The sequence below is a fragment of the Python bivittatus genome, unplaced genomic scaffold (assembly GCF_059951505.1).
Source record: "Python bivittatus isolate LINGU-HERP-01145 unplaced genomic scaffold, Pbiv_v1 ctg000980_np1212, whole genome shotgun sequence".
Taxonomy (NCBI): Eukaryota; Metazoa; Chordata; class Lepidosauria; order Squamata; family Pythonidae; genus Python; species Python bivittatus.
The window spans coordinates 39,412,649-39,426,020 of NW_028277125.1; the positions used below are offsets into that span (position 1 = coordinate 39,412,649).

Sequence of the window (13,372 nt, forward strand, 5' to 3'; positions counted from 1 at the left end):
ACAAGAGCTAGAAAATGTGTAGAGTGACCCATTGCCTCTGATCTTCATAGACTAATTTTTGCTACGGGTCAGAGCCGGAATTGCGACCAGCTGAGAAATATAAACGTTCTGAGTTTCACTTTACAATTGTAGTAAATCATTTGCTCCCTTCCGTCTTGATATTTAATATAATCCGAACCCTGAAAATGCCCATCTACGCAATATATTTATCTCTATAAGGCAGCGTATGCCACTATTTATATAACTTTCTCTAATAGGCGTGTCTAGATAGGGCAGGAGCCTCTTATTCTTGAACGAAGTCCTCCACACGTCTGAATGAAACTGGTTTCTAGTCCTGACCACAGAATTTCATGTATTCATTAAGGCTATTACCCGAGACCCCAATACTTGTCAAATATAATGATGACTCACACACACACACTGATGATGTTACCTAGTTGGGTAATGAAATGTGTTAGCAAACAGGCAAGCTCAGAGAGCACCAAAGACTCCACAATTCAACCCTGAGCTACTTATATTCTTGTCCATTGGACTCTGTCTATGTAATTGCAGACTTCCAAAGTTTTGCTGGTGCCAGTTACATTTTCTTAACTTGCGTTTTGTCAGTTCCAGGTAAAATACCTTCAATTTGCATTCGTAGTATCAAAAAAATCCCCTCTCATATATTTGCCACATACCATTACATGTTTCTAGTGTTTCTAGCATACTATCTGATGATACTTCTCCACTGAGCCTTGGTAATCGGTTTCGAGGGTTGACCGTAGCTAGTTTATCCAAGATCTTATGCTTCATATCAGCTACTGTGCTCTGTTATGGAGGGGGTGGCAATGACGTTCCAGCTTCAGGGGTTGGCTGCACATCCAGTTGTTCTTCCGGGTCTTCCTGAGTCCGGGATGTAATGTGTAGTTGGTCTATCTCAAGTTGTGACAGCAGCTTCCTATTCACTATGTTGAAGCGTTGGGTAACTAGCTGTTTCTCAGTGCGGATGTAGGTCTTCTGTTCATCCATAGTTCCTTCTTATGTTTCATATAACCCCTCTCATTAGGTCTACTGTTGTAGTAGCATTCCATGAATTCCAGGTTCTCTTGTCTCATCTATGTATGGTTTGTTCTAGCAGCCCACTTATTGTCAGATTGTCCTGGTTCCCCAATTTATGGCACAGACCTTGTTAATCCAGGCAACATCTGAGCCAGCATGACTCTCTTAGTTCATGTTACTCTCATATTCGAAGTAGGCAGGTGAAACATTAGGGAGTCTTTGCCTAAGGACACCTATTAGTAAGGTAGGTACCAGCCAGTATTCCAACCCCAGCCTCCCACATCAAAGAGCTGCGCTCTAACCACTATGTTATCTAGCTGCTCATTTTTTATACATATATATATTCATAGAGGAGTGTGCATATGTATGTGTGTGTGTGTGTGTATATATATATATATATATATATATATACACACACACACACGCACACACACATACATACACACACTCCTCTATGAATGCAGCATATATATCATCACTATCCTCATTACTTCTGATTCTGTGCCACAAGAAATGAAATTAGGAAAAGAATCTTGACCATTCTGACAAAGCATGTCTATTTCTGGTCTTGGCAAGTGTCAATACCTCCACTTCATCTTAGCCTATGCAGTTAATATTTGGTAAAATTTGGTCTAAAACTAAAGCAGGATCAGATTGTAGATTTGATTACAGAAATGTAACAAAAGCAAAATAGGTTATACACTGCCTACTAATTCATTTGCTAGGCATTTATTTATCCATAGCACATTTTATTACACATATTTCTTTTGGAATTATTCCCCATTCTTATAAATACCTCTCTTTGTAAAATGTTACTACCTTCAGTTGAGGACAAATCAGTGATTCAGCCTTTAAGATTCACTAATATTTTACAAAAAAGAAATGAATCTAAATTAGCTATTTAAAAAATTGGCACCAATATACTGAAGGTATCCATCACAATCTGGAAACATAAACCAATTTTAAAATCTACAACTAATCTTTAGTTTGATATCCAATGTTTCTGAGAAATATTAAAGACTGCAAGACTCAACTGTTCTAATGTTAAAAAATGATTGGTTATCATATTTGTATTGTACTTCTGTCAACAGATGGCTTATCTCAGTCTCAATGGCTCCAAAATGTTATTAAAGAAGAAAATAATAGTAGGTTGGGTTCATAAAAATAAAAATAAAGAAAGTCATTCCATCCACATACAAACTAATCCAAATCAAGATCTAAAGATAATGGCAAAACACTTCTGTATTGTTTCCAAGCAAACTGTTCTGGACAGGCTTGAAATATTTAGACAAATGTGTGTGCTAGGTAAGGAGATTCCTCCAGTTGAAAAGCACTCCTTTATTAGAGAAAAGCATCAAATTTTCTTGAGTAGATTCAGAAATGATTATGTGGCCCAACTGAAACGGTCTGGTCACTGATCATGCCAGAACAGTGGTGAAAGGAATTAATTTTACAAGGGATACTTACAACTATAATACAATGCACCTCTGCAAAGCGGGTGGTTCCACCTGCTTTGAAAGAGGCAGTTGTCTACCCCCCTCCTTAAGACGCCATCACTGGATCCAGCAGATCTGGATAATTTTGGTACAGAGTCCCAACTTCCCTTTTTAGGGAAAGTTGTTGTGAGGATGGTAGACCTGCCACTCCGGAGGGTCCTGGAAGAAGCAAATCACCTGGACCCCTTCCAGTCAGGATTTAGCCTTGGCCTTTGTACTGAGACAATATCGATCACACTGATTGGTGACCTTTGCCAGGCCCAGGATGGAGGTAGTGCATCCATCCTGGTCCTCCTTCATCCCTCAGTGCCCTTCAATACCATCAACCATTGTATCCTTCTGGGCCAGTTTAGGGGATTGGGAGGCATGGTGCTACAGTGATTCTTCTCCTTTCTCCTGAAGATGATTCCAGTCAGTGTTGGGAGGCAGGGGAGGCTATCGAGCCTGGGGCCCATGCTTTGTGGAGTACCTCAAGGCTCAACCCTCTCCATGCTCTTATTTAACATCTACATGAAGCCACTGGGTAAGATCATCAGTTAGTATGCGGTACAGGATCATCAATGATACTCAGTTATACATCGCTGCCCTGGGCTGACCAGGTGATGCTATCAAGGTTCTTTCCCAGTGCCTGGATGCTGGGGGGGGGGGGGTTGTATGGAAAACAGACTTCAGTTCAACCTTGGCAAGACTGAGTGGGTGTGGGATTTAAGACTGCTGGATCCAGAGACTTTCCATCTCTGCTTGGTGAGGTGGGGGGACTTCTCCAGTTGGTTAGTGCACAACTTGGAGCAGCTGGCAGCCACAGTTAGGAGGGCCTTTACACAGGTTTGTATTGTACACCAATTGCACCCCCTCCTGGACCACTTCCTGTTTGGATTACTGTAATGCACTCTACATGGGGCTGTCTTGGAAGAATATTTGGAAGTTAATTGATACAAAATGCAGTGTCATGGGCTGTTTTGGCCATTTCTTGTTACCCTCATATATCACCACTGCTCTGCAAATGCACTGGCTTCCAAGTGTGATTATAGGTGCTGATGGTCCTTGCACGGCATATAGCCAGACATTTGTGGGACCACCTATCTCCCATTGTCTCTGCTCACCCCACCAGATCTAGGATGGAGGTCATGCTCCATGTCCCTTCCATCAAACATTGTAATCTTGTGGGATCCCAGAGACACACCTTTCTGAAGACATTAGACACCTGGCTGTTCCCCAGGCATTTGAGCCATACAAGGCAACCTCTGCAGGTTAACGTTGGAATGTATTTATTGCCTTGGTGATTTGGTTTTTGTTGAACTGTTACTTTAAACCCTTGTACGCCATCCCGTCACTTTTGGAGACGGCCACTTTACAAATACATACAATTGTGAGTAGCATGAACCAAGGAACACAAGAAATAGGTTCAGGGTTTGTTTTGCAAAGATAATTCTTTAATTGCTAATGTCTATTTCAAGTAACATGAATTAAGAAGTAGTGTAGTGGTTAATGGGGAAACCCAAATTTGAATCTACCCTCAACCATGGAAACCCATGGAATATTCAGTCACTTTCTCTAGTTTATCAGGTTATTGTTGGGTTAAATGAATTAGCTCCAGTGAAGTCACCTTGAGCTCCTGGAGAAAAGCAGGGTATAAATTAAATCAATCTATTTGGACATCACCAGATAGAATCAAATAGATTACATAATACAAAACAGAACATGGAGATATGCAATCTAGTCACCCAAGGACACTTCCAAGTACAAATTTTGGAACAGACCATAAATTATTGGCATCAAATATTAATTAAATTTAGAAAATATGCCAGCAAGACTGACCTGGACATATAAAATTTAAGAACATAAGGAACAGATTCAGTGTATTCAGTACCCAACAGTTTCTGGAAAACTGAATGTAAAATATGGCCTTGCTCTTTAATTAATTATCAAGATTTTCTCTGCTTTTATAATAAACATTTCTTTCTAAAATACAAAATGATTAGACCAAGGTTTTAGGACAGTAAGGAAATAACAGATGAGCACCTGCTACAAAGTAACAAATATAGAACCTTCAAGATGGACCAATGTTATTAAAATTGTGGTTCTATGCTAGATACATTTATACCCTAAATATTAGGTCCACTCTCAATAAAAGAATTTTAATAAAGATGTACATATGAATAAATTGTCAGCATTTCAGTGATACAGCTTTGAATAGTCATATGAAATTCAGCAGCATTAAACATAAGCCAAGACAGAGTACCAAATTATGTTTACTGTATACAATAATAAAGGACAAGTATTATACAATTGAATAAACAATTAACAGTTTTAAAGGAATATCTCTTCCTGGACCATTTACAATTGTAGGAAATAGGTAAAGATAGCCAGTCTTCTCAACAGGGTTTCTTACAAACCGATATAGATATAAAAGGCAGAAATTGACTTTCCCAAGCAGCAATGAAAAAGCTTACAAAAAGTCAACAAAATAAATTTGATTTAGATGCATCCAAATCACACGTGACTACTAAAATTCCTTTAAATGTAAAGTATTTGGGAAACAGGACCTTTGCATTCAATATTTTCCCAATGGTACACTTGCACTTTAACTTGACCACAAATATTGAAATTTGAAGAGAAGACAATAAAAGAATTATGAATTGATGGCTGAAATTTAAAGAGCCCTGTGCATAAGCAAAAGACTTCACAAATACTCAGGAATGGGATACTGAATTCACTGTTGGCTACATTCCTCTTGTATTGCATTCTGCTCCACTGGGTTCCCCAAACAGTGGTTGCAATGAAAGGGAAGCAATAAAATCCTAATGCATAGGCAGAATACAATACACAGCTATTTGAATCCCAGACTAGACTATAAAAACAATGAGCCTATAAAGTTAGCTTTTAACAAAAAAGGTACATAGCATTTATTGTCCAATAAATCAATAATGCTTTTTGTAAGAATTATCTGCTGAGAATTTCTCCTGCACAAGTCCCACTGAATTAACACGAGCTGCCCAGCAGAGCTTCTTAAAACATCCTGGTCAATTATTTTAAAAAATTATCAAATACTCTGGTACTCCACCCTGGATATGTGAACTTTATAGTAAATGTGGAATATAATGTATGCAAATAGTGTAGTTGCTGACAAACTCAATGACTTCCCATTTAAAAATTGATTCTATACTATTTTATTATGAAAAAGCACATGTACATTTGCATTACCCTTAACTGCCACTATAATCAGCATTCTGCAAGTATTGCTCTTTCCATATATCCCGTTAACAGTTTTAGAGTAATAATTGTGTTTATGATAAAATTCTTTTCTTCTTTCCCAAACATCTTTTAAGAAAAAAATACTACTGCAAAGAAAAACTATTTCAATATTTACATTATCATAATTAAGCAGTAAAACAAAAACAACTAAAGGCAGGACTAAGTATCTTCATTTTACAGTAGGTTGGTATTTAGGTCACCATTTTAGAAGAACAAGATGACAGTAGACAACAGCCAGTATTTACTTATTTGAAAATTTAATTTTTTACTGGGCCCTTTTTCATGAAGTTATTTTCCACAAATACAGCTTCAAGTTGCACACGCAGTATATCAGGGACAGGAAAAGGATTTGGATAAGTGTCCTCAGAACATGAGAAGATTCCTGTATGATTGGCATGTTCGTTTGTTTACTATTTAATAGCAAATCCAAGGACAGATGATGAAGTGGGTGACATTTTGCATTCCTCCTCCGAAACGAAAAGGACATTTAGCACATGCCACCAGTTTGCTGTTGAAACACATCAATAGTATCTTCATCTTCCATTTCCAACTGTTAAAACACAAATGACAAATGTTAAAAAATGTTATGGTAATTTGATTTTTATAACTTCTTATAAGTAAGTTGCATATTGCATGATATTTTAAATGCTACAAAAATTTCCCAGATATTATGGTTTCACACTCAAATACATTTTCACGAATTATGAGACAAATCCATAGCCTTCACATTTTGAGGCAATACTTAAACTGTTATCTACAATTCAGATTGCTGCATAATAAACTTTGCTAACATGCCCACTGGATATAAAGTAGAAGTAGATCTTCAAAATTGGAACAAAGCTCCTTGCTGTTCTTAAAAATCAAGAAGCACTACATATGGGGGGGGGGGGGGTTTCCCAAGTATACTTGTCCATTCAAGCACTTATCACTCAGAAAGGCCAAACAACTAATTTGTCTCTTATTTCAACATCCAACCTTTTCTGCCTGCTTAGAGAATACTGTATCATGAGAGATGGAAAATGAGAATGACTTCCGGAGAAAAAAAAAGCTGTGCTGCATAGCTTTTCCTCATGTACAGGAATTATAACAAATATATATTAATGCCTTTCTTATCCATTTTGTATATTGTTTAAAATTAAAATGCCGTATTAGGAAATATTTCATATTTCTTTCCTATATTTTTCGACATAGTTTTTCAGTGCTTGTTTTCCAATACTCCCATGCCTAAAATATGTCTTGGAGAATACATTAGGCAAACTCTTAATACAGATACTCCATATAGCTCTATGGGAACTTGGGGGGAAGTGGTTTCTGTTCATTCCCATTTGCATTACATTCTCCAAAGAGGTGCAGCTGGTACTTTCAGCAGAAACCCAACTCATGAGATAGAAGCTATCCTTCTTTTTTCACAAATAAATTGTGGAAGAAGGGAAGGAGTTTCATTCTCACTGCTTTTGCTGAAAACAATAGCAATTCACTGATGCATATTCTGCAAAACCTAGATGTCCATACAATCCCCTTTCTTTCCCAACTACTTTATGTATGCCATTGGACCTTAGCAAAAGATTGGTTAAATGTGACCAGAGGCAATTACTGGCTAATGATCCAAATCAAAATTTAAATCTACAACTATAAACACACAGAATATAAATATTACAATTATTTCTGATACAAGACTAAATGAATATATTTCAGCCACTCTGAGACCAGCTCCTGAAATTTAATTTCTCTAGTCTGTTTTTTAAATCCTGTAATAACGTTAAAGACTTTGATTTTCATACCTGAAATAAAAAAAGCAGCTTAAAATAGATTAAAAGGTGTTCAGCATTGGAAAAACAAACATATGGCTCCAACTATTCAATGGTCTGCAGAACTGACCAATATAGATTAGCTAAGGATGACTGCAAGAAATTATGGTTTCCATTCATAGAAATGCTTACTGTACAACTTTATATATGCATGTATGTCTGTAAATATATGCCCTGTATGTTTTTGACTTTTTGTTTTGTTTTTCTCTTTATGATTTTGTGTATTCTTTTTGTTTTTGTATTTACTTAACACAAAAAGTGAACAAAAATCATTTGTTAAAAAAAATAAAATTCTGCAACACACTGATTTGAAAACCAGGATTTTCCCAGTTCCTCAAGTTCAGATGTACATACTTTGTTAACATACCTCTATATGCCCAATTCATATATTTCTTATAGAATAAGAGTTTAAAGTCTCTTAGATGTATTTAATTCATGCTCCCTTCCAAGCTACATATGGACAGAGTTGGAAATAATTATTACAGATTCTTTCCTTTCCCCACCTTATTAGAATTGGATAGGAAAACCACAATTCAGCCAGGAACTTTATGATCTAGAAATGATGTCTATTTTTCAGTATTTGCAGAATTCCCAAAATAAACAGACACAAGCTCAAAGTTATCTACATATGAAACAAGACTCTTACCTGTGCAGGTGTATCTGTTTCATTAATTGGTTGCCCATCAAATCTGAATCTAATCTGTCTCATTGACAAACCCTGGAAAAAAAAACATACGTATACGTATATACACACATGCACACAAATATATATGAGAATGATGCTTTCACAACTAAATCTGCATAAAAGATATCTTAGGTCATGTCAAGGTGGATATTGCATAAAGATAACTCCCAAATTTTTAAGACTAACAACTGATTGATCACTTACCGTATTTTTCCAACAATAAGACGACCCCCACTTTTCCAACCCAAAATTAAAAAATCAATATTTTAAAGATAGTGCAGAACACATTTTTATTTAGTAATTAGTTAACATTTACCTGATACACTCGGTGGGAGGAAGTCCAAACCATCTCTCTGCAGCTCTATTTCCAGGCTCTTTTGCATAACTGATTACATTCAAGCACGAGTGAAACTGCAGATAGCTTGTCTCTGCAAACAGCCTTCCTCTAATTGGTTTGTTCAGCATCAGCTGACGGCAGTTACATCAGGCTCGTGATTGGAGGAAGTCTGTTTGGAAGACAAGCTATTTCACTCATGATTGGAGGCTAGCAATAGGAGGAAGCCTCTCTGCAGAAACAAAGTATGGGCAGTTTTGCAACTGCGCGATTCTCGGCTGACTTCCTTGAATAAGACGCCCTTCAGTTTTTAGGGTAAGGATTTTAGAAAAAAGTATCGTCTTATAGTCGGAAAAATACAGTATATGCATTTGATAAATTAAGTCAGGAACAATGTTGCTCTCATGCAGGCATGTTCAACCTATGTCTATTTTACCAACCTAAGCCATTACAAATATCAAATAATTTGCTCAGCATAATACAGCTCTGTGTGAGCTTAAATATCCACTACATTAACACACACAAACCAATAAGCTAATAAAGGAACGGACAAGGTAACAATAAGCTGGGCTTATCTAAACAGTAGCCAGTTATAATTTTCAGAGACAATCTGACGTAAAGTGAAAAAAATTATGTCAAAATCCTGATGAAAACAGGTCCTACAATACAGATATACTTGGCTCCTGTTTCTTCCCTAATGTGAAAAGGGAAGAATACATTAATTAATTAATTAAATGAATACAGCGTATAGCCAATATATAAATAGGTGCAATTTAAAGCTGACAAAAGTACAACCTATTGCTGGAAATACAAGCACATCTAATTTTATAGTGTATTTGCTATATTATAATCATTATAAATTATTAGCATAATGCTGCTTTACACCACCACTGTATTAGCATTTGGGAAATATTTGAGCATCAGATCTCTGGGAAAACAAAAATTTGGGAAGATAATTAATATATTCAGCATGAATAAGTGTTAATCTTAAATACAATAATGTTAATTTAATTACCTGTCTCTCACAATAAGCTTTCATTAGTTTACTTAGTGGCGTGTGGCGTTTTATTTTAAACTGTACCACCGATCCATCTTGACCAGCAACTTTTAAATTGATATGGTCATTTTCTGTTTTTACTCCTTCCTGCAAAACACAATATAAAAGTATGTATCAGTGTTTGTGAAGTTAAATGTCACACAAAAAATCCTGCAAAAATATGAAACACTTGCAGGTATTTCCCAGACGTTAAGAAAAATCATACAGTACACCTGACATGTTTCAAATCTTACTAAAGCAACAATATTTTCCATGAAACTCTTAATCCAAAAAACAAACAAAAGAATTACAGTGAAATCAGAGCTTAGCACAACAGACAGTTAACTTGCAAAACAACTCTGTCTATTCCTGCTATCTTTCAGAACTATACATTTTTTCCAGTTTTGTGTTTAAAAGCATTTCCAGCTTGGTAATTAGAGAAAGTTATTGCCAAGATGTGCCCCCATACAGTGCCCAAACTTCATGATGCACTATTACCACTATCTATAATGTTACTTCAGAATGATTAAGATTAAGATAGAAAACATACACATCTAAAGCTATACTATGCTTTGGATCACTTAAGATGGCAGCTATGGACAGATACTTCCCAGAGAGTTTTTAAAATTCCCATAGCAAAAATGCTAATTTGAGAAACAGCAGCATGGTATCCTGTCAAAAGATAACAGATAAAAGATGGTGTGGCTAATTGGAATATCCAGGGTAGTGTTGCTACTCTTTCTCCAGCTTCATGTTTTCAATATGCATAATTTAGTGCTAGAGGTGTGTGTTTGTACCCATATGTATACAAATTCCCTGTCTTCCTCCTGCCAGATCTCTGTGCTGTCCTTTGTTTTCTTCTAACACCCCTCACTGTGCAAATTTTAAGATGTTTTTACGTTCCATATCTTCCTGCAGTTCATAACTATTTTATTAAATACTGTATTTCAGAAAGCATTCTTTTTATGGCCAGACCATTTTTTAAAACATCACAACCCTCAATAGAACACCAACAGTACAGAAATGTTATAGAAAAAAAGAGAAGGAAGCATGACAATTTTCATGAAATCTGATACAAATATAAGATACCAGTAGGCTAAGGAAGAGTAGATGGGGACTTTATTTACATTTGAGGTAAAAATTGTACCAACCCTATTTAATGTGGTTTCTTTTGTTTTTAAGATTTTAATTTTTATTTGATATTGCTTTGCTGTGATATTTTAAACTCTGTAGGAGACCTTAGGCTAAACTATGATGTACATATATTATATACTGTATGACATATAAACAAATGCTTAGAAAAAAACTGAACTCCAGACACAGTACCTTGGTAAGAGTTTTAATTAATTCATAAGAGTTTTGTAAATACATTTCTACCCAAATTATTTTACTGTAAGACTGTGGAATAGTTTTACAAGACCGATAATGCAGTCCACAGCATACCACAGGACTTTGAAGAAACAGAGCAGAAAGAATACTGAGGCTTTTGAATGTTGATATTGGAGACTATTACTACTACTGTGGATAGCCAAGAAAAGAAACAAATGGTTTATCAAACAAATCAACTCAGAGTTCTCACTCTGAAGAACTAAAGGACCAGGTTAGGGACAGATGGAGAAGTTCTCTCTATGTGGTTGCTAAGAGTCAACACTGACATGACGACACATAATCAATGCATGCTACGTTGGAAATAAGTCCACTGAACTAAATAGAACATATCTTCAATTAAATATCTATTTGTAGCCTACCCTTTTTAAGTTTCAATAAATTTCATGAGTTTTACTTCCCAATCAGCATCCAGAAGACTGCAACCAAGAGCTTTCTATATAGTGAATTATACTCATCCGGTTCTTCAGTTAACGTGGCCTACCACTTATTTCTGAGCGTTATATGGTTTACAATACAAAACATCAGATGGAACAAGGTTGGAAGAGATTATGCTAACGCAACCAATTCCTTCTGAAGCAACTGGAGAGTAGAATCTCTCTGACACCTTGATGAGGACACTGATCCACCTCCACTAAGTGCGCGCAGGAAGACAAAAGGAGGAGGGGGAAAAGGAAGTCGGGGACGGCCCTTTACTTAAGCGGAGAGCCCCAAGCACGTGGTGATCCCGCGCAATCCACCTCTCGGCAGCGAGGGGAGACCGGGAAAGTGTTGTCGTCGTCTGACCAAACGAGCTCCTACCGCCACCCCGTCGCAGATGTCCTTTGGGCAGCTCGCAGAACACGCACGCTCTTTAAGGCGTAACATAAAGCAGCAGGGACCACTGGGAACAAACCACCTATTACTGGATTGCCCAGAAAGCGAAAGTGCCAGAGCTGTAAGAAAAACACGCTGCTGCGGCCTAGACACCCTTTCAATTCCTGCGGGAGCTCCGCGAAGGAAGAGTGCAGGCGAGCCGCTCCTTCGCCAGTGCCCTCCTTCCGGGTGAGGCGGGTCCGGTTTCTCGCTCACAACCGGGGCGGGGAACGCCAATCCGCAGGCCCAAGACGGGGAGTGAGCCGGGTTTTCCTTTCCGGGGGAGCCCACCCTCCGCTCTCAAAGGCGCCGAGGGCAGCCGCGGGAGCACAGAAGCTGAAGAGTCGCTCTGAGGGGATAGTCCGCCCGCAGACTCCGAGAGGCCTGGCTTCCATCGGGAGGCAGGGCAGCCATCTAACGAACAGGGCGGCTGTGCAAAGCGAGAACGCCCTCGCTTACCTTAGGTTTCTCCTCGGACATGGCGACGCGTCAGGCAGAGACCTCTCGGGGAGCGAGTCTGCACGCGCTCTGAGCCCGTTCCTTCCTCGCTCGCCTCTCCCGCCTGCAGCAACTGCTTGCGAGAACGCGCTTCGCGCCCAGCGATCTTCTGCTCCCTGTTGGCCCTAAGCGGGTCACGTGGGGCATGCACGTTCTCGGCGCGCGCCCCCGAACGATGCTTTGCTCGTCGGGAGCGCGCTTTATTGGGGTGGAGGAGGTGATGGCGCCGAAGGTGCGTCACCGTCGGCTGAAGCGGGAGCTCTGTGGCTGCTAGAGAATGTACGAGGTGGGGGCGTGGTCACTCATAGCGCGGGAGGAGGAAGAGGCGGAGCCAGTTCCCCTATTTTTTAAAAATGATAGAGAACTGGGTGGGGCCGTAGTATTTGCTTATTAACCTTAAGGGTATCTGTACTGTTCAGTTGTAGCAAAAAGAGAAGCTAGTCAGAAAACTATATTCAGGACATGTATCTTTTATGACACTTAGTCGCATGGACAGGGTCACATTCACAAGTCTACATTCAAACTGTGTTTTAGAATTTTAAGCTCCTGAGGTTAATGGCAATAGGCTATTTAAATTTCAAACTCTCCTTATAAAATGGGAAGTCAGTGATTAGAAAATGGACATGAACAATGACACCACCAACATATCCATCCTTCCCCATGTGTTTTTGGTTTCTGCAGGAATAATAGCTTGGCAAAGTGTTCAAGAATATTTGTCTGAAAAATGTCAGAATTGAGGGTCTGATGCATTGTTTTTAGAAAAAATTCTTTGCACATGTACACATACACACATTAATAAACAGTCTATGCTGAGCTCATGCATCACTCTAAGCCATCGATTGTAGTCCCATGATGCACTAATTATGAACCTAGCCTCAAACGGCAGGATTTTGTGTTTTGTTTTTAGCTTAGTGTGTTACATGAAAGGTGGCACTGTAGTTAATAAATCATGGTTTATTACCATAATGTGTGAATCCAACT

General features: G+C 38.3%; 1 protein-coding gene across 1 annotated transcript; it reads right to left on the reverse strand.

The window, feature by feature from the left end:
• Positions 1–4,768: 4,768 nt before the first annotated feature.
• SUMO3 (small ubiquitin like modifier 3) lies at positions 4,769–12,662 on the reverse strand. The gene is made up of 4 exons (XM_007438674.4): positions 12,353–12,662; positions 9,632–9,760; positions 8,244–8,315; positions 4,769–6,339 (listed from the first exon to the last, which is right to left on the reverse strand). The coding sequence occupies exons 1-4, from the start codon at positions 12,371–12,373 to the stop codon at positions 6,277–6,279; spliced, it is 285 nt and encodes a 94-aa protein (XP_007438736.1). The 5' UTR covers positions 12,374–12,662; the 3' UTR covers positions 4,769–6,276.
• Positions 12,663–13,372: the final 710 nt, after the last annotated feature.